Source organism: Zootoca vivipara, chromosome 7 (assembly GCF_965207765.1).
Source record: "Zootoca vivipara chromosome 7, rZooViv2.hap1.1, whole genome shotgun sequence".
NCBI lineage: Eukaryota > Metazoa > Chordata > Lepidosauria > Squamata > Lacertidae > Zootoca > Zootoca vivipara.
The window spans coordinates 26,131,507-26,158,393 of record NC_142590.1 but is presented as its reverse complement, the minus strand read 5'-3'; the positions used below and the strand labels follow the sequence as shown (position 1 = coordinate 26,158,393).

Here is a 26,887-nt window from a genome sequence, read left to right as displayed (position 1 = left end):
ATGATCCCTAGCTAACAGGACCAGTGATCGGGGAAGATGGGAATTGTAGTCCAAAACATCTGGAGGGCCGAAGTTTGGGGATGCCTGCATTAAACAGATGTCTCTAAAACAATAGCTATCACCTCTCATTGCCTTCAGACAGAAAGGGGGGTGATGCTTGTACAAATGAAATGAAAATATTGAGCTTTCACAAATGTTGGATTTTTTGCAGTAGAAGAAAAAACAAGGGGTGGTGTTTGTTCGTTTTTAGCACATTAATAGTAGCCGAGTAATGATGATATTGTGTGGCACCATGCCAAAAAACTGCCAAAAATCAACAACCAGCATCTATACCATTAATAAATTATTATTATTAGTAGTAGTAGTAGTAGTAAGTGCAGAAAGGCCCAGTGGGTAGGTTCTTCTTCCAATACTTTGTTAAGGTATCATCCATGTAATCTACTACCCAGCTGCTATTTTGCCTTTATTTATTTATCAAAATATTTGCCATGCATATAAAATATATAGCCACAGAATATTAATATGTTAAATAATTAATGTGTGGCTGGTTAATAAATAACTATCCTTGGACTAAGAATTCAGCAGGAATTGGGATTACAAAAGACACAAAAACCCCATGGAACAAGTACAAAACAATTCTTGCTTTCTCAACTAATTAAGTACAAAAAACAAAAACAACACCCGGTAATGTTAGAACCAACAAAGCCTTAAAAACTGGATTTGGTGAAGCCAACGTTTCACCTCAAAATACCAGCGACCTTGTCACTGAAAAAGAACGTCATAGGATATGTCCAACAAGCCAAAGCTGTCAAGTTCTCCCTTTTTTAAAAGGGAATATGCTGAATAGGCTTCTTTCGAGAAAAGGGAAAACTTGACATCTATGCCAACAAGCAGCTTCTGATTGGTCTGCCTATATTTTAACTCAACGTAAAACCCGCACAGATAGAACTAGTGACCTTTACATATTCCACTTACCTGCTCTTAAAACACCAGATGCTAATAAGAGGATGTCCAACCATCATGGGCTACTTTGTTTTACAATGTCAAACTGTGAGAGCCTTATTTGATATATTTTCTTGGCCCGGAGCAATTTTTAACACCTGTCACTACAGGTCAGATTCCTGCCATGAGGAATCACACTAAAACAAATCATGGTTGGGGCTCCGTTTCCCCCCACCCCACCCCCTCCAACATATCTATCAAACTGTTATAACTAAATATGAGCTGAAGGCATTCCACAATGGCACAAATCTGTCTAAAGCTATTTACGTAGCTTGCGCTCCTCTGGCTTGAGTTCGGAGTCGCACACTAGGCCTTAATCTGTCAAAGCTTAATATTGTCTTTCCAGTTTAACCGTCACTGAACCTTTGACGCAATTTGGTGACGTTTTCCATCTGAAACGGTTCTCACATACAAAAATTAATGATGACTTAAAGGACCAAAATCCATATCAATATTTAATTCTTTGGGAGTTTAAAAAAAAAATCTGCAGTACTGTCTGTTTGCACTCAGGCTTGCACTTGTTTACTAGCTATATTTGCTGAGAACCATTTATAATCAGGACCTCATTTATAAACCAAATACATGACTTTCATTAATTTCAGTGCAAGCAGGTTTTAACCGTTCCAAACATGGACATATCAGAAGAGTGCTGGATTCACACAGTAGTTTATGTGCTTACCTTGGGACCAGGCAGCCCTGGCAGCCCCGGGTTCCCGTGTGGACCTGGAATACCCTACAGAAAGCAAGAGGAAATGTTACACAAAATAGTAAGAGTAAAGGAGTGCTTTGTGTAAAAAATAACAAACAGCCGTTCTGAAAGATCATTAGTTCAATAGTCAATAGTGTATGGGGGGTATCTCCAAAAAAATCCAAACAGGTTAATAACTTGCTAACTGCCTTATTACCTATATTATTTAGTTGCTATTACTGTGATTATTATGGTTATATCCTCCCTTTCTCCATTGAACAGACCCAATGAAACAGTTCTCAATCAAAACAAAATTCATTTAAACTTTCTCTACTTTACCTTTCTACCTGAAATACCCAGGCCAGTCAATGAAACGTACTCAAATAAAAATGCAGTAATGATAAAAAAATTAAAAAAGAAAAATCCTAATAAAACACATCGGGTGAATGCCAACTCAAAACTAGTTAAGCGTTGAAAGAACGAAGGACATCTAGCAAATGTCTCTGGAGAGGGAAGCCTGAGAGCTACCACCGAGAAATAGTTGTTCCTACACAACATTCACAGAGCCTCTTACAGCATGAGCAACTGGTTCAGGGCCTCCGTTGATAAGCATAGTAAAATGGACATGCTCAGTATTTGCAATATTTCATGTATTAAAGCAATGCAAATAGATGAAGAGAATAATATTATACAGTATATATAGCAGCATATCCACAGAGGTCCTCTCTGGAGTATGATTCAACAATATATGATTTCTTTACCACTGCCTGATTGGGTTGTATTTTTATACAATGAACTTTCTTTGTTTGTTTACATTTGTTTGTTTGCTTAAGATTGTTGCTTTCCACTGTTTAGCTATTTTTTGTTTAACTGGTGAATAGAGTTGTATAATAAATAAAAGAAAAACAGCAAAGCAGGGTTATTCCATTCACACAATTGGCCTTCCTTGACTAACAAACAAGGGCCTAAGTGAGGCCGCCATGTTTATTATGGCACCCTCAACTGTCAAGTCAGTAGAGGGGCCAACCTCTTGCTCAGCCCTTGTTTCAGTCTCTCAGTCCACCCTCAGCTATTTCTACATATTCTCTTCCAATAAGCAAATAGGTGGTTTATGTGGCCCTGTATCATCACTCTGCTCAGCAAATCCTAGTGATTTGTTTAACTTGGCCCCACCATGTTAAGCAACAGATAATGAAGTAGCAGCAGTAGTAGGTGGTAGGGTAGGGTTGCTAAGTCGCTGCTGAAAGCTGGATAGAAAAGTGGGCAACAGTGAAATGCAAAAGTGCCTGAGGAGCCAACCTGGCACTCTTACTGGCACGGTGGCACTGAGACACGCCCCCTCCTTCTCTGCCCCAGTAAGTAGGACCAACTCAGTCAGAGAGGTCAGATGAATGGCACAGCCCGGGACTGAGTAATGGTAATATATTATCATTATCATTATCATACCGCTTTATATTTTTAAAGGGGGGGACCTCAAAGGGGCTTATAATGTACATTAAAACATCAAATGAAAGAAGCCAAAATAAAACATTGTAGCCTTATCAGCTACTAAGGGTCCTTTAAGTTGCGCCCAGGCAGGACAAAGATAGTCAAAACGACACCGGGGTTGAGTTCCAGAGAAAGAATTTAATTCTTAAATTTAAGAGACTCTTGGTGACCCATGTTTCACGACAAGAGTAAAGAAACACAAATTGCAAAGCTTCTTATACACTTCTTTGGGCTCCTTTCCCCCTCCCTGTAAATGTGCGCACGCAAGGGGGTAAAGGGTTGCAAGTACATATATGGATCTTCCTGTGTCCGGTCATAAACACATTACGCCATGTGCGTAAACACATGCTGACTCATGCTACCCTAGTAGCATCCTCAGGCAGCCTTGACTTATCTTGCCTGTTCTGCGCATCAGACTGATAGCGTCAGACAAAGCCAGCCATCCAGCCTTGAGCTGGGCATCCTGTTCCTTTTGCTTTGCACTTTGACACACTTTGGTGCAGAGACGCAGAGGCACTGAAAAGCATTTTAAGAAATAAGGCATCCGCAGAATAGGAAACTATATGATCAGATTTGGCTGATCAACATCAATGAAGAAAGTCAAACACAAAGCAACACAAGTTAACAAAAAATATATTTTAACATTTCCGAGAAAACCATGCTAAAGGAAGTCAAACGTAAGATGTGCACTAAAAACACAATTAGCAAGAGAATGAAAAATTATCAGAAGTTCAACATGTTGCATATTTCCCCCCCAGCAAAAATAAAATAAAATAGAGAGAGGGGTCAGCAGGAAGTGTTCTGCTCCTACCCAAATAGAAGTGCGTGGATGAAAATTAGAACCCCATAGTTCTATTTGTAATGTATATAAATATATGTTTGAACAGAGATGCTGTTCAAATATACTCAATTCAATTTCTGGACATGTTTCACATATGCTAGTTCAAGTAACTTTCCACACCCTCATGCAAGTCTTTACTGATGAAAATGAGATGAAATAACCAAGTCCCAGTGATTTCAACAAACACCAAATTCCAGATCATTATGCTAATCAAGAAAGATTAATTAATCCATGTGCAGAAACATGCTCCTTTGTATAGAGGCCACCTGTTAGGAATGGGTCCAAATGCAATGAGAGTGCTGTGGAGTTCTGCACCATGTGCGTTTCTGCACCACATATACTTAGCCCAAATAATCAGTCAGTGCAGCCAACTCTGATACTGCTGAGGTAATAAGGGCTGCCAAAACTGACACCTTCAGTCATTTGGCAAGGAGACCTTCATATGCAGCTTGCCAATACATGTGGGAATCTCTGCATCAGTGCCATTGTTTACTTGATGAGTTAGTTTTTGCTAATTATAACATGCTGAAAGGTACTTCTTAAATATGTCAACTCATTTGCAACTAACGGTCTTGCCACTGGAACGTCGAAATGTGGTCATACCATTTGTGACATATTCAGGTAAATTTTAGGGATTTTTAAAGGAAATTTCAGGGATAACCCAGGGATGTACAAGAGAAGTGCTATAACTTGCAGTTTCAGAAGTGGGAAGTGTTACTCTAAAATAAAGTAGCCTTGGAGTTTGTAACATACTCAGAATTGTATTGTTGCAAACAGCCACCCTTGAATAGGCAAAAAACAAGATCAAGTAAACAGCTGTCAAATGCTTCAGAATTTTTTGACTCGGGATCCAATTGTCTTGTTTTGTGTGAAATCATCAAAGCATCCTTTAACTTCGTTTTCATGTGAGAAATTCCATACACCAGTGAAGTTTTATTTAACGTTAGAAATGGACAGAACTATGTAACCTTAACTAAAGGCATCTCCACACTAATTGGACTACTAAAGTGGCTGCATATTGACCCAATTGGGCAAAGGATACAAATCAAAGATTAATGTTTAATGGATAAGCAGGATACTTATTTAATGGATCTCCTTTCCCCAAATTTTAGGTCCACGTTCCCTCCTTCTCCACTTAAGAACATAAGTTTATAAGAGGGTGCTTTCAATCCAGTATTCTTTTCTCACAGTGGCAAACCAGATGCCCATGGAAAGTGTATTTCATTAAGAGCCTACTTCCCCTAATAATCTGACCACTGCCCCAAGAGTTTCCCAAATATTCAAAGCTCTCAGGGACAAAAACTACCAAATATTGCATTAGGTCAGATAAGCCACATGATGTGCTTTAATGGAACTTTGCTTAATTTCTATAATTGCAAAATGAGCTGTGTTGAAACAGAATTTAGGTTTTTCTTTTGAAAGGGTGCAATCCTGGGTATTTCAGGGGGTATTTAGAAGGGGTAGAATTTTCTTGCAGTCGTTCAAAGTATGACTGCATCATCCTGCTAAGAAGGTACACTATATATTCCTAAGGCAGCTTTTCTTCTCTCCAGCTGTGGATAATTCCTCCTTCATTGTTTTTTACTCTCTAGCTCTGGAATGCAGTGATCTAGGAAGCCCACTCCCCTTCATTCCAACAACCAAATGAACATGACCTTTAGGTTGCAGAGTCACAGATGATGAGAAGACTGAAAAACATAAGGATTAGTGTAGCAGCAAACCAACGTTCAGTGGAAGTGCAAAGCAAAAAGTACTGCCTTGTTTATTTCTTATATGCCATATCATGATAATTAACAACAAAGCTTTCTGCACTTAATTTGTTATGAGTGTATGAGAAGAGTCATAGATATAGCATCCGATTTTATCATTAATGATCATGTTTTAGGAACAACAGATCAGCCTTTACTTACCCTCGGACCTCTTTTCCCTGCTGGACCAGGTAATCCTGGAGAACCTTGGGGTCCCTAGAAGAAAACAAACAAGCAAACAGGTTAACATCAAACAAATGAATGAACTCTGGCAACAAGTGTAACTCAACACATCCTATTTCGACAACATTTAGACACATTGAATTGCATGAGGTTATTTTTACTGTGTGTTCTTTGAAAGAGGAAATGGCATTGCTGGAAATAACCACTGCAGCAACTCTCATCATCCCTAACTATTGGCCATGCTGAGTGGGACTGATGAGAGCTGTAGCTCAAAACATCTGGAGGCCACCATATGGAGATTAAGATTGCAAAATGTTTAATCATAGAATCACAGAATTGAGTTGGAAGGGATCCCGAGCGTCATCTAGCCCAACCCCTGCAACGCAGGAAACTCAACTAGATTATACATGGCAGGTGGCTATTCAATCTCTGCTTAAAGGGTCCATTTGCAGCTTTTTAAACTGTGAACATCTAACCCCTTTTAAAGATGCCACAGGGATAAGTAAAACCAAATCCCTGAATTGTGAAAGTTAGTACAGAACCACAGAATGAAGATCACATTCTTCTGTCATCCCGACCCAAATCCCACTCACACAAAACAAGGACCTATGATTGGAAGCTGCCCAAGAACAACTGTGCATATACATCTGCATTATCAGCCTTTGTGCCCCTTCTCTAAGAGGGGAAAATGCCATTTTCTGCCCAGGACTCTTGGTTACTTCTTACTCTTGTGGAGATCTATCCCCGAGTAGCAGCAACTCTCTGCAAGATGATTAAGGGCGCCAACTGGGAATGGGGAGCAAGGGGCAACTTGCCTGCATAAGGCCCCAAGTTCAAATCCCTGACATCTTCCACTAAAAGGATTAGGTAGCTGGAGCTACCCAAGGGAGGGCACTCCTTATGACAGATGCTACCACCGAGAAGATGCATTTCTGTGCTGTCACCTGGTAACAATCCTGTGGTTGACAAATGACCAGAGGGTCTTCTCAGAAGGTCTTATGAATTGCCAGGGAGGGGTGTCTGCAAGGTCCCTAGTGGTTCTGGGTTTCAGCAGCAAAACAAACCCGGCAGTAGTGGGTTAGATGGACTAAATGGTTTGACTTGCTCTAGGGCAGCTTCCTCCCAGTTCAAACACCTGCTTGATCCTGCAGAAATCTACCCTGCAGCAGCAGAGGGTGGGCTTCCACTCTCCAGCTCCATCCCTTCCATTCTAGTACATGTGTGATTTGGTTTAGAGCAGAGGATGAGAGCCTATAACAATATCAGGCAACCTGCTTCCTTCTCCCACTCCCCCTGCCCCCCCAATTGCTGCTCCTGGCATGGCTACGTGTCTGCTCAACTAGCTTCAGCTACTAGGGCAGCCTTGGCGGTCTCTGCTAGAATGCATATACCAATAATAGGCTCTCTACAAAGCCAGCTTGAATTTTTACTCAGTGGGATACCCGGGCAACAGGTTTTAGGCAAAGAGTAGTGTTGCGAACATTTGGTAAAGATGTTGACAGAGTAGGAGGAAGGTGAATTGAATTAGCTATGCTACTTTAAATAAATAGCGCAACAGCATGGGAGCTGAAATTCGTTTTTGGCCATCAGCAATCACATACTATTGCTATGTACATTATAAATCTCAGTGAAACATCTGGTTTCTCCATTAGTTTGTTTGCTTTTAATTTTTCAAACATCTCTAATCATGCTTTCTGCACGTGGCTGCAAGAAGTAACACTGATATACAGAATTCCACAGTCTGGATTTCTAGGAAATACACATCCTATACAAAACAAAAGCTATAGTCGCAAGCTGCCTTAAAATGTTTCGAGATACATTCCTACACTTTAAAATGATTCTGTCGAGAAATTCAAATAACACAAAAACATAATTACATGTTACAAAAGCATTCTGAAAATGATTATTTAAATAGCTGCTGTTAATTTAACATTTACTTTTAAATAAGTCACTTTTCTGGTTGCCTGTGGATCAAATCAGAGATTTCATCCTGTGGTTGTAAAATGATATGATGCTAAAAAGACGTAACTGAAAAGCAGCTTCTGTCCCTTTAATTTATTCAGTCTGGATGCATAAAAACACAGGGAAACCATTGGGGATATCTACTTTCTGTACTTTTCCTGGTACATAAACACACACATCACCTTGCACTGCACACTATAAACTGTGCTCTTCTGACACAAGTATTAATAGGAAACTGGTATACAGGAAGGAGCACTCAGGGACTCAGGAGTCACGACAGAGTTGTATCTTTGTAAAACACAAATGGACTACATTGTTGGCAACAACAAAAAGTGCATTGTGTAACACTTACAAGCCTAACCAATGTATTTTGGCATAAGCTTTCATGAACTAGAGTCCAGTTTGTCAAATGTTGATACATTGTTAGCAGCCTAGAAACCACAAGAATCAGGAAAAGGGAGTGAAAACAGAAGGCCTCATTTATTGGCAATTGTAGAATGGGAAGCAATTTATTGTAGGCCAATAGGCCATGGAACTAAATATATTTAGCAACTGTCCTGATATCAAACAATGCAGACTTCTGACAAGTGGCTCAAAAGCAGCACAAAGTACCTGAACACAAAACTAGAGAATCAGAAGCCTAGAATATGTGTGGCGTTCCTTTGGCCCCCAGATGTTGCCAAACTACAACTCCCAGCCCCAGCCAGCATTGCCAATGGGATAGGGATGCTGAGATTAGCAACATGGGGAGGACCAAAGATTCCCTATACATGATTCTAGAACATGAGTAGGCAAACTAAGGCCCGGGGGCCAGATTCGGCCCAATCGCCTTCTAAATCTGACCCACGGATAGTCCGGGAATCAGTGTGTTTTTACATGAGTAGAATGTGTGCTTTTATTTGAAATGCATCTCTGGGTTATTTGTGGGGCATAGGAATTTGTTCATTTTTGTTTTCAAAATATAGTCCAGCCGCCCCCACAAGGTCTGAGGGACAGTGGACCGGCCCCCTGTTGAAAAAGTTTGCTGACCCCTGATCTAGAAGACTCCTGGAAATTACATATCTATCTCAGAAATGATCCCAAAAGGAGGGATTATGTGTACTGAATTGTTTCTATGCCTAAAATAACTTTCATTCCTGACATCAACTACAGGCAAATTAGACAACAATGCCCCTGTGCTGTTTCGGCTCTCACCTTGCAACTAACTTTGGGCAAGCACATTCTGCTGCCACTATAAACTATATATAACTATTTACAGCAGCACTTTTTTCTCTTCCAGAGAAAATAGCAAAAAAGAAAGAAAGAAAGGTTCCCTGCCTATTTTCCTTGATTGTTCCCTGTAGTGATGGCTCCTTGCACCTCCTTGCATGGGACAAGTTCATCAGGATGAAGCAACTTCATCAGTTGGAAGAAGAAAAGACTACTCAAAGAAGAGTGGAGTAACCTCATTATAGGTGTTACCTCGCTAAGAGGGTAACGAACCAGCTCTTAGAGCAGATACCTTCTACATATTAAAACATGTTACAGATTAAACAATATTATCAAGACCCTAAGGCTTCTAGCATTCACATAGTGGGATATCATAAATAAGAAAAGGTTCTAGCCTCTTCCTCTAACCTTCAGTTTGACATGTTTTTTCTGCATTCACAGCAACAAACCCTACTTTAATCAGGGACCACAAGTTCAAGGTTATTTCTCATACTTCCATCTTAAAGTACCAAATTGAAACCACAGGAAATTCCTGCATCAGTGTACTTGTTGAGTCACTATGGTGCATAACCTGCAAAGTCCTGCTGCATTTTATTAAGGAACATAAACAAGACAACTTACCGGCAGCCCGGGGTCTCCTTTAGGCCCTCTCAGATTCTCGAGTTCAAACATTCTTTCCAATTCTTCATAGTCGTAATCGTAACCGTCCATATCAAGTTCATAACTGGTTTCTGCGTTGTAAGTCTCATCGATCGGAAATGTCCCTTCGCCCCTTGAACCAAGCTGGTTATCGGAAGGTGTGGAATCAGAAGCTCTATATAATGTTGTGTTTAAAGCTTGCTGCAGCTCCACGGGTTCGTATGGATACTGCTTTGATGTGTCAGTTTTGGTTTTAGTCTGCTTTATGGAAAACAGCAGATCGGGGTAGGTTTTCCTGCTTGTATCATCCGTGGCATTATCTGTAAGGTTTGGAGGCAATTTTGTGAGAGTCCGGAAGCCATCTTTCTTTTTGCTGGCATCTTGCTGAGGAATTTTCAATGCTTTCACAACTCCCTGGTCATCTGGTTCAGGTATAATTTCCAATGCAGTACCATTTTCTAATAAACGAGGTGTCAGGGGAGAGGTTGTCTCTAGGGGTTCGGGTGGCATACGGACTGATGCACCATTGCTGCTACGAAGGTTTGGTTCTCCTTTCCTTGTACTCAATGGCATGGAATATGGTTGGGTTTCTTCATCCAACTGTTTGCTTGGCGGCACCCCAAGGGATGTGTCTGGAGGTATCGTTTGAGACCGGTATGTGTCAGCTTGGCGACACTGTTGTTTCACATATTTACAATAGTTTGCCAATGCTTGTGCAGAGGGGATAATGTCCAGCTGGCAAATTATTCCTTCAAAGTTGACTGAATGGGAGTTCATCCTTCCTAAAGTAAACAAACTCTGTGAATCGAACGGCTGTACTTTAGAAACAATCTCCCTGCTGAAGTGCTTTCTTCCACACTGAGTATATAGGGACACGGTTTTTTCCGTAACGTCAATAGCAAATGTGTGCCACTGCTCATCGTGAACAGTGTAATCAAAATATACAGACTGCTTCCCTCCAGTATGCACCATTATCTTCCTTGGAAGCAACTGGACACCAAACTGCAGTCTATTTTTATTTCTAACACTGAAAAGAAAGGCATTGTTTACTGCGTAAGAACGTAAGCTAACCAATACGGTGAACTGGGAGCCTACGTGTGATGCTATCACTTGAGAGACAGGCACCTCAATGGCTGCTTTTGTGGACAAAACAACTCCTGAGGCACTTAGGTGAACCCCCTGAGGTAATGAAGTACGTGACAAGGGCTGTGCAGTCCCTGTTGATGGTTGACGAAGAGCTTGCCCACTTAGGCCTAAATGATGAAGAATATCTATGCCTAGGGGAGGAAAGAGAAAGGAAGGGGTGAGACAACTTCATTCTTAATTTCATTCAAATGCTTTATATTAACTCTGCGCTTATCCACACTTTCTTTTCCTCCACACGTTCCAGGCATGGTCCACACCTGAAGCGTCACAAAAACCCACTCTTTAAAGCTGAATTGGAGCAAACAGAATTGCTGTTTGTTCCAAGTGAGTAGCAAAGAGAGGGTTTTCCAGCTCAAACACAGGATAGGAGAATTGCAGAAGGTGTGGTATGGATTCATATGAATAATGTATGCCTAACAGTATTTCATAACAACATTTCATATATATAACGAAGGCATCTCTCCTGGTTCTGTGGATCCCACCACATTATGTTATTTCCACATGGCTGACCATAACCTTGACCCTTGCACAAGGCTAACAATTCTACTTAATGATCTTCCCAACTAATTTCAAACATTAAAATTTCATCTAGGTCAATTTTGTTTTAAACGGGGCAACCCGCCCTCAATATTTCAGAATTCTGCTGGTCTTTCGACAACATTTTTCATCTGACTTCATAACTAGAAAGGCCTGCATTTGGGGTCGCTTCCAGCTCTAATCCAGCTCCCTCACCTCTTGCTCACTGATCTTGTGCTTGAAATCTTCTATCTCCAACCTAGTTCATGGGAAAGAAATGGCCACCTGCTTCTGACACATGGCTCTGCCATTCTCACAACTAGTTTGGACCTGATATATTAAATGTTGCTTGGACTAATGTCAACAGAGTAGCAGCTCTGTGTTTAAGTCCTAAAAATGGCATCACATCCTCATACACCTAGCGCCTAATCCTAAAAGCTGCTATGCCATCTCATATTATCAAAGCAGGAAAGGTATTTACATGATCAATTGCTCTTTGAGTTCTGAGAACAGCAGGATGTTACATCAGGATTAAAGTGCGGATGAACGGTCAAGTCTCTGTCAGCATGAAAGCAAGTCAAAGCCAAAACTAAGTCAAGAGAGTCCTTGAAACATAAGGATTTCCACAGACTTTACCAAGAAATTAGGTTTCATTTCCCAACTTGCCTTCCCTCTGTTTACCAACGATATTACTAGCAAATGTTAAAAGCAGACACATCTTGGCTCCGGTTCCAGCAAAAATGTGCACATATGCACACAAATATCGAAGACATTTCTGGAAAGGTTTTAAAAAATTGGCACAGAATCCATACATTTGACTGTGCTATACATCTTGAAAATTAGTTACACACCTTGCAGCGGTACTAGTCATGTTAGGGAGTGCACAGTGGTGCCAAGTTTACAAATGGCAAGCAGCCAGCATGGTCCGAGGCACAGGAAGTCCTATCATTTGGGGTGGGGGGGTGGGGGGGTGACACATCTGCCAACTCTTTTGGATGTCCAGCTACAAAAAATTCATTTATTTAAGCTATAGTCTAATCTGCAGTAATTGTACAGACTTGGTTATGGTACAGTGAGAAATCAATGTTATAAGTTGAAGGCCAAAATCTCCCATGCATGATCATGGCTTAGCTGCAATTGGTTTTTGTTTTGTTTTTAAATTTTTATGTTTTTGTTTTTGATACCAATAAGACACCGCATGTGCGTCTTATCAAACTGATCAGCTAGCCTAGCATTTATTTGCAACTGGCATCCCTTCATTCTTACTGATCAACTTGTATGAAACTGATTTTTCTCCACTTCACATCACTGTGAGATCAGCAGCGGACGCAAACAGAGGTATCCTGAAGAATTATGATATAGGCCTCTCTGAAGGTGGAAGGTGTTTCTCTGAAACAACGGTGGGAGCTGAGTGCAGGTTGGGGACCAAAGGTGGGTAAACTACCCCAGAAGTAACATGATGTGTCCCCCACCAGAGGTACTACCCCTCCCCTAACACCCCATACACCCCACTATAGGTATATGTTTCTGATTAAGAGCACAATGCGTCAACCCCACAAATGCAGAAAGCAGATTATTCCTCCACGTGGCCAGTTATGAATGCACAAGCAAACTTTGGGATGTGAGGGCGATCACCTCTACAGCAACGACCCACACTGCTTTGGGCAGGCCTTCGAGCCTGAGGCAAATGTGCGGAAAGCTGTAACGTCATCTGCAGTGCTCAAAAGCTCTTTCTAAACATAACAGTGTTCAAAGACACTTAACAGAAGGCATTCTTTTGGAGCACATGTAATCCACTTGCTTTCTCCTCATTCCAGCGGCCATCTCTCCCCCCCCCCATTAATGATCAGTTCTTCCTTCCCGCACACAGATGTCGGCATCTGATTTCATTTACTCTCTAAATTAAAAAAGAAAAAAGAAATCAAAGGACAGGCAATCTCCTTGCAACATATATTTATGATTTGTCATCTTGAAAATGGCTTGTTTCAAGTCCAGGGTAGACTTTCTTCTATGCTTGCCTGCAGACTCCCATTAATCATTTCCCTAAATCATGGGGGGATAAGCGTAACAGGGCTGCCTCTTATCCCTCAAACACACCATGCATTGTCAAGGAAGCACAGTCAGGGAAGCCATCAAACTATTTTCCTCCCTATATGTGCCACATGTCTCCAGTTTTTTTCCTGTATTTCCAAAGTTTTCTATTCTAAATAACCTAAGAAATCCAGATGCCAAATGACAGAACAGGTTTTCAGCCCATCACATCTAAAGGGCTTGAGGTAAGCAATAATGCTTTAAACAACACAGGTGCGTGTGATAAATTCAAGAGCGGCAGAACATGAAGGAAAGAATACAAAGAACTATGAAGCTACTTCGCTGTTTCTTCAGGTTTCTTAAATGGCATCCCTACCATCACCACAATGAAAGTCACTTTTGAAACACAGAGAAGTCTACTGCTCAGTTTTTTTAATAAAAAAAAAAACAGCAAATTGTGCTAATCCCAAATCCTTGGTGTTCCTAAACCAGCCTTTTGCATCTTGGCCAAATACTAACTGCAGCCATTGCCAGCAGATATGATGGGTGAAATCTTCAGAAGAATGTAGTAACTTAAGAGTCAGTGAGTTGAAATACCTGTTCGGTCATGAAGCCCACCAGGTGAGCCTGAACCACTCACAATTTCTCAGGTTGGTCTACCAATCGGCGCAGTGGGCATCCGGCCCAAAGCCAGGTAAGTTTGGGGACCCCTGCACTAAGTCAAACTAGGAGAGTGTAAATTTGTAAGCTCTGAGAGAGAGGAGATTGCAGCCACTTTTCTCCTCCTCTGGTCCTGCTGCTCAATGAAGCCATGGTTTGCCTTTACGGTGTCAGAATCTGGGCTTATGGTTTGTTTCCTCCAGATAAACATGAGTTACTTCTTGTGGTTTATCTGGAGTGAGACAAGCCAAAAGTCTGGAATCAGGTAACATGATAAGACAAACCATGGCTTATCTTACAGCAGGGCAGTTGCAGCTAGACTAGAGGAGGAATGCAGCAGCCACAATCCTCATTCCTAGAAGTCTCACACTCAAATATTCAAATGAAACTACAGCCTGGCTTGGTATAGATTTGGGGAACCTGTGTCCTCCAGAGGTTGCTAGGTTACAAATCCCATAATTCCAACCCATTGTCCCTGCTGACTAGGGCTGATGCAAGTTGGAATTCATGAACATCTGGATGGCCACCAGGTTCCCCGTCCTTGGCTTAGTGTTCCATGCAAACCAGAGCATTTGTTTCAAATATGACAAACCCAACACAGGTTTTAACTGCTGCTAAAATAGATACAGATGCTAACTTCAGATGTTAGCATCCCAGAACAAGTGCCCAGCCATCTGTCCCATTCATCAGTCCTCTGAATAAACACAAACAACAACAAAAGCACAATCAGTTGCTTTTTAGCCAACAGCTGCATCTGAAAATCTGTGGGTGGAGGGAATAAGCCAAAAAAGCAAGTTTACTTTTTTGGCCTTAAAAATGCAAGTTCAGACTAAGTACTTATTATGTGAACTAGTTTGTTTTGGAGAGTCCCAAGAAGTGCAAAGGTAATCCAGCTTCGGTTTGCCACCCCCAAAAACACCCACGTGCAATGAAGTCACAATCAAAGCCTTTACAATGTACAAAACTTCCTTTTTGCAAGGAGTCTGCCTAAATATGTAAGCAATTTCACAGACAGAAAATCTGAGTAATTTTGAAAAGGTCAGCCTTCCTGGTTTCTTTAAACTTCTGCTCCTATTGTAACTATCTGGCATTAGAGGCCTTTGAAAAACTGAATTTCACGTCATTACTACCAGAATCCTTCATATAATTTCTCTCTCTCTCTTTTAAAGGAAGATCATTCAAATATTCTATAATAAAATCAGGAACATGTCTCACCTTCTTCTAGTATTTGTGTAGCACCCACAGCTATACATGTTGCAAAAAAAAGGAGGAGGGTTTTCCTAAAAGAAAAAAGAAAAAAAAGATCAAGTTAAACACACAGAAAAATATATGTTTTATCACTAATAAGTGTTGCATCAATCCTTAGGCATGAAACAATTTATTCACCATCCAATTCTCAGATTCTATTAGGCCTTTCCAGGTCAGTATCCAGTTTTGCCAGAAGACCACATGTTGGTTTAGCAATGGGTAAATTTGTTACGTCTCCACCACCATTCCTGGCTGTCCCCACTTTCACAGTTGTCATTTTATCCGTCGCTACCTGCATTTTTTATTCTTATATTTCTTCTCTTTGGAATTCCTCATTTGGCACAAGCACAGTGAACAGTAGAATTGTGAGGTTGTGTGCTAGCAACAGAGTTATATATCCACAGTTACACACTGTGTCGGGGCTTTTTTCAATCCCGCAGCCATCATACCGTGCAATGCAAGGGCCCCCAATCTTTTTGGGCCCGGGACACATTTGGAAATCTAAGAAACAGTTCTGAGTGTCACACAATGTCCATTTCATAGAAGAAACATGGGCAAAGCTCAGAATTCCACTCAGATAACAGGCAAAAGACCTAGGTGGTACCCCAAGACAAACAACAACGAAAAAGCAGTATGCACCACAAAGAAATAAGGCCCTAAACCCTCAATTTCTTTGAAGAGATATATAAAACTGTCAGGGACAGGAGGATGCCAAAGAAGGTTTTTGTCTGAGGCTGACCACCTTAGGGACTCCAGCTGTGATATCCATTAATGTTTGTGCTACACAAAACCTTAACATTTCGCCATTAGTCCACCTTCTAGAAATCCAATATTAGAGTATCCCCAACAGATGGGTGTCTGGCCTCTGACTGAAGGCCTCCAGTGAGGGAGAGACCACCACCCATTGACATAATTAGTTCCACTGGATTGGAAACAGGTTTCCTCTAATGTTCAACTGAAATCTATCCTCCAGTCACTTGATGCCATCAGATTTATCCCTGACCCCTGTAGCTGCAGAAAACAAGTCTTTGCCCTCTTCTGTGTGACAGCCTTTCAGTCAACAACAAATTTATTATTATTATTATTATTATTATTATTATTATTACAGTATTATATTTTCATTTCAAAACCTTAATTTACTCTATCCCTTCATAGGATTGTTATTCTTTTAATGTTCCTATAAGGAAGAAGGAGATGGTGGCAGCTAGATATGCAAACACTCTCATATAATGATCCAAGAAGGAAAAGAAAGAGACCAGCACTTGGAAGTGTCACCTGAGCATCAGCAAAGCAAACTATCCTGACCATTTTCCAGCCTGATCGATTAACATCACCCAAGGCAACTGATACCATGGAAAGTACAAAGCAAACTAAAATGAACACACATGGTCTGCTACGCACACAGCATGGAGATCTGTGGGAAAGAATTTACACAAAGCATTTCATAGAATGTAGAGTTGGAAGGTACCTCAAGATTCATTCTAGTCCAACCCCCCACAATCTCTTGCCCACAGCCATCCATGGGTGGGCTTGAACCACCAACCTTCCAGTTAACAGCCAGACGCCACTGACCCATTTGCTCCATGTTGTTCTGGACCCTTTCCAAGAGCCCTTTTACTCTGCACCCAGTGGGTGCCAAACACAGTCTGGGACTATCCTTGGGAATGCTGCCTTTTCATCTGTCTCCACCACCACCACCCGACCTCGTCAAACTGATTTTGATCCAGATGGAGAAAAAGAACGAGCTGCGTTTTTAAGACAGCAATGTACCCACAGCCCAAGTAGGCTGCTCCAAGGCAGAAACCCAGCTCCCCACCCCACCCCATTTGTTCTGGGTCTTGCAGAAGACAAATCAAAACGGGGGAGGTACTCTTATTAATTTGTTATTTACATTGTTATGCTTTTTTATTAGGTTTTTATTCTTGATGCTCTGTAAAACGTGTTCATAATGTTGTATTGTACACCACCTTGGGATCTTTGGATGAAAGGCAGTATATAAATCAAATTAACAACAACAACAACCAAAGCTGTATAATTTAAATAAGCTCCTTGTTCACACCTCACACCAATCATTCAGAAGTCAAGGAGTGGAGCCAGCAAGGATGATAATGTTGGGAGTGAAACAGGCACTGGGAGAGGAATTTCAGACAGGGGCTTATGTCCCATAAAAATCCATGAACAAAAGGTCTACAGCAGGCTTCCTCAACCTCGGCCCTCCAGATGTTTTGAGACTACAATTCCCATCATCCCTGAGCTCCGGTCCTGCCAGCTAGGGATCATGGGAGCTGTAAGCCAAAAACATCTGGGGGGCCAAGGTTGAGGAAGCCTGGCCTACAGAGTAAAAAAAATTCCTGTAGCTATTGCCTGCCTGCGCAGATGTTACCTAAATAGTGAACAGGCTCTGAATTTATCTATCCTGTTATTTTTCAATCAGTGCAGATTCTAATCCCCTTGTCCTAAGATATGTATCAATGTTATTTTTGCATGACCAAGTCACTATTAATTTCGTATTGTCTTTCAGATTGACTCGAGTGAAAGAAATGCACTCTCCAAAAATGAACACCTGTGAGGAGGAGTGAAATTGACATAAAGCAGAAATGCATCCAGCTGTTCACAAGAGAGAGGCTATTGTGCATCTTATACTAGTGTTAATAGTCAAGGAAGGTGAAATGTAATACATGAATCAGCCCTGAGTGAAGAGTAAACTAGTTGACTGAAAACTATAGACTTACCAACCTAACTCTGCATGAAATCAGGCTGCACATATATTGTGTTTTGTAATTATCTTTGCTACCATTCTGAATAAAAACAACTTTTAAACTGGCTTTGGCCCTACATCTTTAACAGCAAGAAGAGTGCAGATGGTTTGGTTCAAATGCATTAAATGTATGAAGCATGGGCTTGCATGATAGCTTTTCCACCACCACCACCCATTCCCAAGAAGGTGGGGAGATTAGGAAGTAGCCGCTTCCACTGTGAAGCTAACAACAGTTCCTCGTTACATCCAAACCTGGGAAACTCTGGTTACCTGAAACTTCAGTTTGAGAACCAAAGCTGCCAAGTCTCCCGTTTTTCGCAGGAACCCCCGTATTTTAAACCTTTTCCCGCTGGCAGCCCGGATTGGAAAAAATCCCGTAAATCCCCCGGATTTCCTACTTACCAGGGAAGCTCCATTTTGGGTCCTGGCGCCACCCGATTTCCAGTGCCCAGACATGGGGAGCGCGGCACTGGAAGTTGCTTCTACGCATGTCCAGACATGCGTAGAAGCTACTTCCGGTGCCGCGCCACTGCTGATCCCGCATTTTTCAGCGGGAGACTTGGCAGCTATGTTGAGAACAAGTCGGGATCATAAACAACAACTTGATAATGGCTGGTTTGAAGAAATCACATTTTACAGTAACAAGCTAAAACAAAAGTGTCCAATCTTGAAAAGAGGAGCAGTCTGTGAGTGAGGCTCCTGCTGGCTTGTGTTGTAATTCTGAATGACAGGTGGCTAAGTTGTGGCCCTGCAGATGTTGTTGGACTACAAGTCCCATCATTCCTGTTCACAGCTTGGGCTGACAGCAGTTGGGAGTCTGGCAACAACCTGGAGGGCCACAGGTTAGCCACTCTGCAATAAACCATAGTTTAGCACTTTATTGATACAGGGTCTTTCCATGCCAAGGCAAGATTCACCTTCTAATCTTTTGCCAACATAACTTTATAAGTGTTTACCCCAAACAAATAACAATTTGAGACTTCTACAGAAAAAGCTTTGCTGTTTGCGTCTACACAATATTCACCACCACCACCTCTGTCTAAATACAAGAAGTGTTAGCAAATTTTTTCAAGCAGGGTGTTGAAGGCTCTGCTAGTTCACCTTGCTATTTCTCACACAGCTTTTAAAAAAAACTTTCAGAAAAATGTTGGCAACCTGAAATGTAAAAAAAAAAAATCATTCTTGTAAATAATTCACTTTTACTATACAAGTTCTTCCTGAGAGGCTACTCCAGCTGACTTCATTCTGTCTGGTTTCCCTTCGACATCTGATATAATGAGAAAACACACCTGCTGCAGATGTTATACTTCAGAGGGAACTTTTTACAAATTACTAAGGCATAGGCTCTGAATAATGTTTCCTTCGACATTGTTTTGTCTCTAGTCAACATTAAAAGGTTTTTTTAAAAAAAGAGAAGAAAAGAAAGAAACTGTGCAGCCCAAAGTGTGTAGCTCCTTCTCTTTTGGCTGCATAAGTCGTCCTACTAAAATCCAGGAGAGAAAGCAACACTGATAATGATATTTTATTCTCAGCGGCCAATTCTCAATTCAGAAAACTAGAAGAAAAGGAACTGTTCATTTTATGCTAAAAATGGCACTAGATAGATATATTTCTGAGCCTTCCAAAACTGAATGAATGTTTTATACCTGAACACCAGTCTGACGGGAGCAGACTGATGTTGCTTTTGTCTGCCGCCCTCCATCTTTTCTTCCTTCTCAAATGCCAATTTGTGGGGCCCTGGCTAGAGAAGGCTACATTAGCCTGAAGGATACTTGAATCAACCCCCAGAATCCTTGCAATCTGTTATGTGATTATTATTACAGTTATATTATTATCGGGTGAGATATTAATAAATGGCACATGATTTAGAATAAAGCCCAGGGTCAGAAGCTAATCAACATTATTATTATTTTTGAAATAAAGAAGGTGGGCCGGTGGAGAAGCAGCTATTAAAAAATAAGTTATCAAGCTATGGCAGGGAAGGAAAAATTTATTATCCCTGTATAATGATGGACCGTAACATCAGAACTTCTAAAGAACAAGGCTACAGTAAGGAAATTATGAAATCAGGTACAGTACTTCAAAATTGGCAACAGTACCCGTTAAAATGTGCCTCTTAAAAACAAACAAGCATAATACTGATTACCCTATAATTAAGTTTCAGTCCTGGTTAATAATTCATACTTTGCTTGGCAGTCTAACTCAAACAATCCCAAAAGCCCCAGATTTAAGAATGATTGAATATTAGTAATGCTACATTTTGGATTACAAAATAAACCAATCAAAGAGATCTAATAAACAAACCCCCGCAAAATCCTAATGTCCTATTGTAACTGATACAGTATATTGATCTGTTTCCTGTTGTCAGAGTTATCTTTATCAGAAAAAAAATCGATTTTATATATGTATATGTATACGTATATATATATATATATATATATATATATATATATATATATATATATCCCTCATAAGGTTTCTGAAAATTCACTTGGCCATGAGTTATTCAACTCTAGCATAAAGGAAGATAGGGAAATGGATGTTCAAGGTCTGCAGTTCTTTCTGCCTAATATAAAGAACAGAGGTAGAACTTACAAGAAACTATAAACAAAAGGTAGCCAGTTCAGGGATTTCTAAAGATTGGCAATCCATTCCTTAAGCTACAGAAGGTGAATCAATTTAGAAAACTGATCTCTTCCCATGAATACATGTATTATTTCTTTTTCCACAGTTGTAAGTTGGGAATGAAGAGAAGGAAAAAATAAGTCTAAGTCCCCTTCATGTTAGCTTGAATGAAACTTGAACGCAATTACTGTGAAACATTGCAAAATACTTCCTTCATTTTCTATAGTCTTATATCTATGCAGATTTGTCTGATGGTCTGCCACCTGATCTCAGAGGGTAATTTCAGAGATAATTTCAGCTGATGGCCATATCCATGTGTGGAAAGTGGTCCCAGTTTAGACACTAAGGTCTCAGGATCTTTAAATCTTCAAAGGTCAAGACAAGCACTTGTTGGGAAGCACTGGGAAGCACATTAACAATGGAATAATATGCTTAGGGTAGTCCAGATTAACCTTTCATAAACTCTGCTTCATGGTTCCCTTCCCTGGAATCTGCAAATTGTTTGCGGCCTCTCAGAAGCTGTAGCCCACCTCACCTGCTTACCCAAAAGCCAAACTTCATCCTGGCCATTTCTTTCACAGTTCCGATAAACACGCTTGTGATTATTCCTCTCCCCACCACCACCACCACCACATACATCCTTTTGCACACCAACTTCAAAATCTTTTCCTCATCTGGACCCAATCTGCAAGGCCCCAATACCAGCCAGGAAACTATCAGAGGGTCTCTGGAGAAAGATGTACGCAGAAAGACAAATGACGAGCAAATCCCATCACAGCTACTCAAGTAGTGAGCAGTTGCTCAAACCCCACTACCTACAGAACATTTCTCCATTGCGCTCTAATGGAGGGCACAGGGGGGCGGAATGCAATTTAAAGCAAGATTGTATAGGAAAGGATACTCACTTCATCTTTCACTTCATATGCATTTACAGTTTAGCCTCTTTGTGTTTTTGCTTAAAGTGATAAACTCTTAATATTTCCCCCCAGCATTGGCTGGAAAAGTTGTAGACAGCATTTCCCTAATATTCCATACAGGCTCTTACTACCCCCACCCCCCGCCCACATGGTTAGCTGTCAACATTCACATGCAGTACACAGGTGGGTAGTATGCAGCCTTGGAAATCCTCCTGTGCAGCATATAGTTTTTTGCTAGCAACCTAAGAGTCTGGGTTTTGGTTTTAATCGGTTATTGCTGCAGATATGCGCTTTAAAATGCTTTAGCCTAAACAAGAATGCAGGTAAAACAAGGCAACAATCCAGTCACTAGGAAGCAGAAGTATGAAGAGTGACGTTGCACTCCTGTCCTGCTTTTTGGCTTCCCTTAGATACCTGGCTGGCCACTATGAGAACGGGATGCTGCTCTGATTCAGAAGGGTTAAGAACTTAATTCGTTCTGGAGGTCCGTTCTTAATCTGAAACTGTTCTTAATCTGAGGCAGCACTTTAGCTAATGGGGCTTCCCGCTGACGCCACCTGATTTCTGCTTGTTTTATTCCTGGCATTAATAATGATATTGCTGATGCCCTATCCTGTTTTCAGATGGAGCGCTTCAGATCCCTGGCTCCAGGTGCCCAGCAACTTCCGGAATATTTCCCAGCCCCACTTTGGAACCTTGGCAGCAACTAGTTTTGCAGGGAGTAGTAGCATCTATTTTTCCTTCCACTTTGAGGTCTTATAAGAAGGCATGGATGGACTTTTTAGCTTTCAGAGCACAGCTCACGACCAACTTTACCTCAGATTATCCATCTACACAGCAGGTGTTTCAGTATTTGGCATGCCTGCGTTTTATGGGTTGTGCAGTGAAGTCCATCCAAATTCAGTCTTCTGCCATTTCCTTTTTCTGTAAGTCCCTTTATTCTAGAGACCCTTGCACTAAATTTGTTGTGCGCAGGGCCCTTGAGGGCTGGGCCAGATTGCAACCACCTAGGGCGCCAGGTAGGAGGCCGGTCACATTTGACATTTTGTGTGCTATCCACAGCAATCTGAGGCTAATTTGCCGGTCTACTTATGAGTAGAGACTCTTTTCTGCAGTGTTCTCAACTGCATTTTTGGGTGCACTGCGTTTGTCACCCGGCAACTCGCTCCGTAGCGCGCTCTGCTTCTTCCTGCCTGGGCGGAAGAGACGAGGGGTGGGCGCTGCCCCCGCCAGAGTGGAGCTAGGGGCGGCCCGTCCCCTTCACCCCTCCCTTGCTACATGCCTTCCTTGATGAGGCTGCCTGCCACTGGTAAGCCTGTCCCTTGTTCAGTTAAGGATGCCAAGAAATATCTGTCACTTCGCCCGTCTGGGGATGATCGCTTCCTGGTTCATGAGGATGGGTCATCGTTAAGGAGGCATCGATTTCCTGCAGTTATGTGTAAGGCGATTGCAGCATATGGCCTGTCGGCCTGCAAGTTCGCACCTCATTCATTTCATATTGGGCCAGCTACCATCGCTGCACATTGGGGCCTGTCCGTCAACAGGATTAAGGACCTGGGCCATTGGAGATCCGAAACATACAAGGGTTATGTTCGGAAACGGTGCTGGGGTGGAGTTGCTAATTTTGTTTTGTTCATTCCTAGGTCCGTCTTCCTTGCACATCTGGATAGTCGGACACAGCATTGTCCACTGGGCCAGCAAGAGGGCGGCGGAGTCTGGATTTGGACGTAGGCTCGGGCTCCACGACCACATGAGTATCTCTTGGGTGTCCAGACGAGGCATGCATTGGGAGGAGCTTCTTCCAACGGTGCGGGCAAAGGTGTCTGCAGAAGGCACACCTGCGGCGATGGTGCTGCAGCTTGGCGAGAACGACCTGCCGGACCCGCATGCAGGAGAACTTGGAAGAGTTGAAAGCAGCACTTTCTGGACTCAAAATATTCTGGTCACAACTGCTGCCATGACCTGAATGGAGAGGAAGTCATTGCCCAACTGCCACCGAGAAGGCCAGGAGGCACGTCCAGAGTGCAGTGGCCAAGAAGGTTCTGGCCTTGGGCGGGACGGTTATCCATCACCCAGGCATTACCTTCCGTGATGCATCCCTTTACATGCCTGATGGGGTCCATCTGTCTGTAGCTGGGAATGATTTGTGGCTGACCTCCACATCAGCAGGGTTAAGGGATTGGTTACAGGTGTGAGTGGTTGGCGGTGAGCCTAGTTCTCGTGTGGCAGATGTGTGATAGGGATGGGGGAACGCTCTTGCTATCCCTATGTGAAGGGTATTCCGTTAAAGGAATCCAGGCTCTCAATGGTTTGGTCAACCCTGCGAGGGGCTGTGCCCGTGCCTGAGTCCAGGGGGACATCTGGGTGGCGGACATAGCATGTCCCCGGCTTTCTAACATTCCAGGTGTTCACCCTTGGCTGACCTATGCTGGGACCCTGGGTCAGCGCTACCTGCATGGCAGGGAGCTAGTCGAACTGGAGCCTATGCAACCATTCACTTGCTGTAATCAATAAAGTTGTGGCCTAAATTCTGCCAAAAACCAAACCAAAATTGGTTTGGGTGAATTCATTTATGGGGGAGGTTTCAAGGTCTGAACACGCAAAAGGCTAGCAGCATGTGTTGCGTGTGGAAACCCTACATAGGACATGGGACAGGAAAGGATAAGCAGGTATCTGAAGCAGGCTGTCCAGACCCTGATGCTTTTAATGCCTGCAGGCTGTGGCTGCATGCTCCCTATTATGACCCCAAGGCAGGGGCTTACCATATGTGCTCCTTACTAAGAGGATGACATGGGAACAAAAAGTAGAAACTGAGCTAGTGCTTGCAGAGATGGTTTTACTCATTGACTCACTCCACAAGCTAAGCAGTAAGTCAATGATTCTTTAACACCCTCACTCCTCACACAGGGCTATGTTATTCACAAGGCAAGGAGATTGATTCTTTTGTTGTTGTTGTAAAGCTCTCAGCTTGCACTGCAGTGGGGTGGGGTGGGGTGGGTCCAGTATTGGCAGTGTGACAGAAAACTTGAGAGCTCCCAAACCACCAATTACCCAAGTTTCTTGGGGGTTTTTTTTGGAAATAATGCATTTGTTAATGTAACCCAAAACAGTACAGTAGGCCAGCAATTTATGTCGGGGTTACGTTCCAGGGATTACACCTAAAGCCAAAATCATGTATAGTCAAAACACATTGGGTTCACTTGGGGAGGGGGCGTGGATTGCCACATTCATTTCCCCCCAAACCTTCCCCCCTTTTGTCCCCCCCTTTTTTGCCAAGTGCCTAAAGCTGAATGTGCACAAGTTAAATGCATGCAAATTGCAGGGGCTTACTGCATTGCCATTTTTTTGGCTGCAGCCATCGCATTCATATATTCAGTCTTCAGTCCACAATGGCTCCTAGGTTTCAGGACTGTTACTGTCTAAACAACATCCTGCATATAGAAAGTTATAACATAAACAGTATTTTACTATTTTTATAGCAGTGCCAATATTTTTAGCCACTGCCAAAAACGTAAACAGTCATTACATGACCAAATCCTTCAGTAATTCTCAGGGCTGGCAATATATGCTGCAGAAAGCGTGAGAAACAGATTTTCTTGGTATCAGCTGTCAAGACACCCTGCCCCATAAATTTGGGGCTGTTTCCAGATGGAAGCTTAATATTGCAAAGAGTTGGTCAGATATCACAATCAGGTCAATGGCAAAAGCTTTTTTGTTAACCAATCAGCTTCCCCCCAGAAATGTTAAATCCAGATTAAATAAGGACAAAATAGGGGTTGGCATTTTTGACGCCAACGATGTTATGTGGATGTTATAGAAAAAAGGTAAGCATGATGAGCTCCCATCCCATAATAAAGAGCTATCCGGAAGCATCTATTAATCACAGCCAACAGGACAGACACATTTTGTGGCCTGAGGCAAAGGACAAGATAGCAATCCCTTATAGTTCCACATGCAGAAGCCAAATAAATTAGCAGTTGACTCTTACTTCAACACTGGTGACAGGACAGCTCCACCACCACATCTGGGGCAGCAGACCAGCTTAGGGAGCCAAGACAAAGCCATGTAGCAGAATAGCTGGAGGTGCAAAAGGATCTGCCAAGAATTGTTGCTGCCCCTGGATGGCTGCCCAACTCCCTAATGGTATGGCCAGCCCTGAGAAGCACTGATACAGGGTTAGCCGACACTGTGCCCTCTAGATGTTTGGGGATACAATTCCCATCAGCCTCAGGCAGCAAGGTCAAAGGTCAGGGATATTGGGAGTTGTAGACTAAAACATCTGGAGGGCACCATGTTAGCTATCCCTCCTGTATTGTGGGGATAAATTTTACCATCATTGGTGAAATTCACAAGGGCTGAATCAACACACACATAAAAACGTTGTGCAAATGCTTTTTTAAAAAAACCGTTTTTAAAAACATGTTAAATTTGTTGTTAGCTCACCAGCACCATCTAGTGTCCCATTTGTATAATGCACTTAAAACACACTTAAAACATTACATTTGCAGCTGTATAGCCGAGTCCAAGGAGCTCTACGCACGTACATACATACATGCATGCATACACATGTAGGGTTCCCTCTCATGACTGCTGAACCTGTGCCCTGCACATGCATCAGCTGGGACTACGGTAGCTTGCATGACATCATGATCCCCTCGCATTTACTCATCATCTGAAATCCCTCCCCTACTGTCACTAGCCTTTGTGAGATAAGCCTGCATCAAAATCCTATCATAACCATCATCTACTAGGCCCATGCACTAGCTACAGGCAATGAGCCAGTGTGGCATAATGGTTAGAGTGTGGCACTATGACTTGGGAGACCAAGGTTTGATTCTGCACTCAGCCATGAAGCTCATTGGGTGACCTTGGGCCAGCCACCATCTCTTAGCCTAACACAGGGTTGTTGTTTCAAAACTAGTCAAGTATTCAATCTAACGTTTATTATAGAAGAGGAGGAGGAGTAGTAGTTTGGATTTGATATCCTGCTTTATCACTACCCTAAGGAGTCTCAAAGCAGCTAACAATCTCCTTTCACTTCCTCCCCCACAACAAACACTCTGTGAGGTGAGTGAGGCTGAGATACTTTAGAGAAGTGTGACTGGCTCGTAGAAAATTAGACATCTAGCTCCTAAGGGGCAGGTACTGATTTGGGCTGAAACGCTTATGCTTATGGAATGATTGCCAGAGCTCTCCGATAAAACTATTGCTCCCATAATTTTTTTT

The 26,887-nt window shown here is 42.2% G+C and overlaps 1 protein-coding gene across 3 annotated transcripts in view; it reads right to left on the bottom strand.

The window, feature by feature from the left end:
* The window catches only part of COL24A1 (collagen type XXIV alpha 1 chain), a 156,895-nt gene that overhangs the window by 127,086 nt on the left and 2,922 nt on the right, over positions 1–26,887 (bottom strand). For all 3 annotated transcript variants that reach the window (XR_015950978.1, XM_035123684.3, XM_088673875.1), the window contains exons 2-5: positions 15,329–15,393; positions 9,743–11,037; positions 5,930–5,983; positions 1,682–1,735 (exon numbers count right to left, since the gene is read on the bottom strand). Coding sequence is in view for 2 of the 3 variants with exons in the window: in XM_035123684.3 (XP_034979575.3) it covers positions 1,682–1,735; positions 5,930–5,983; positions 9,743–11,037; positions 15,329–15,393 (1,468 nt within the window). In the remaining variant the exon portion in view is untranslated. The remainder of the gene's footprint in view (positions 1–1,681; positions 1,736–5,929; positions 5,984–9,742; positions 11,038–15,328; positions 15,394–26,887) is intronic.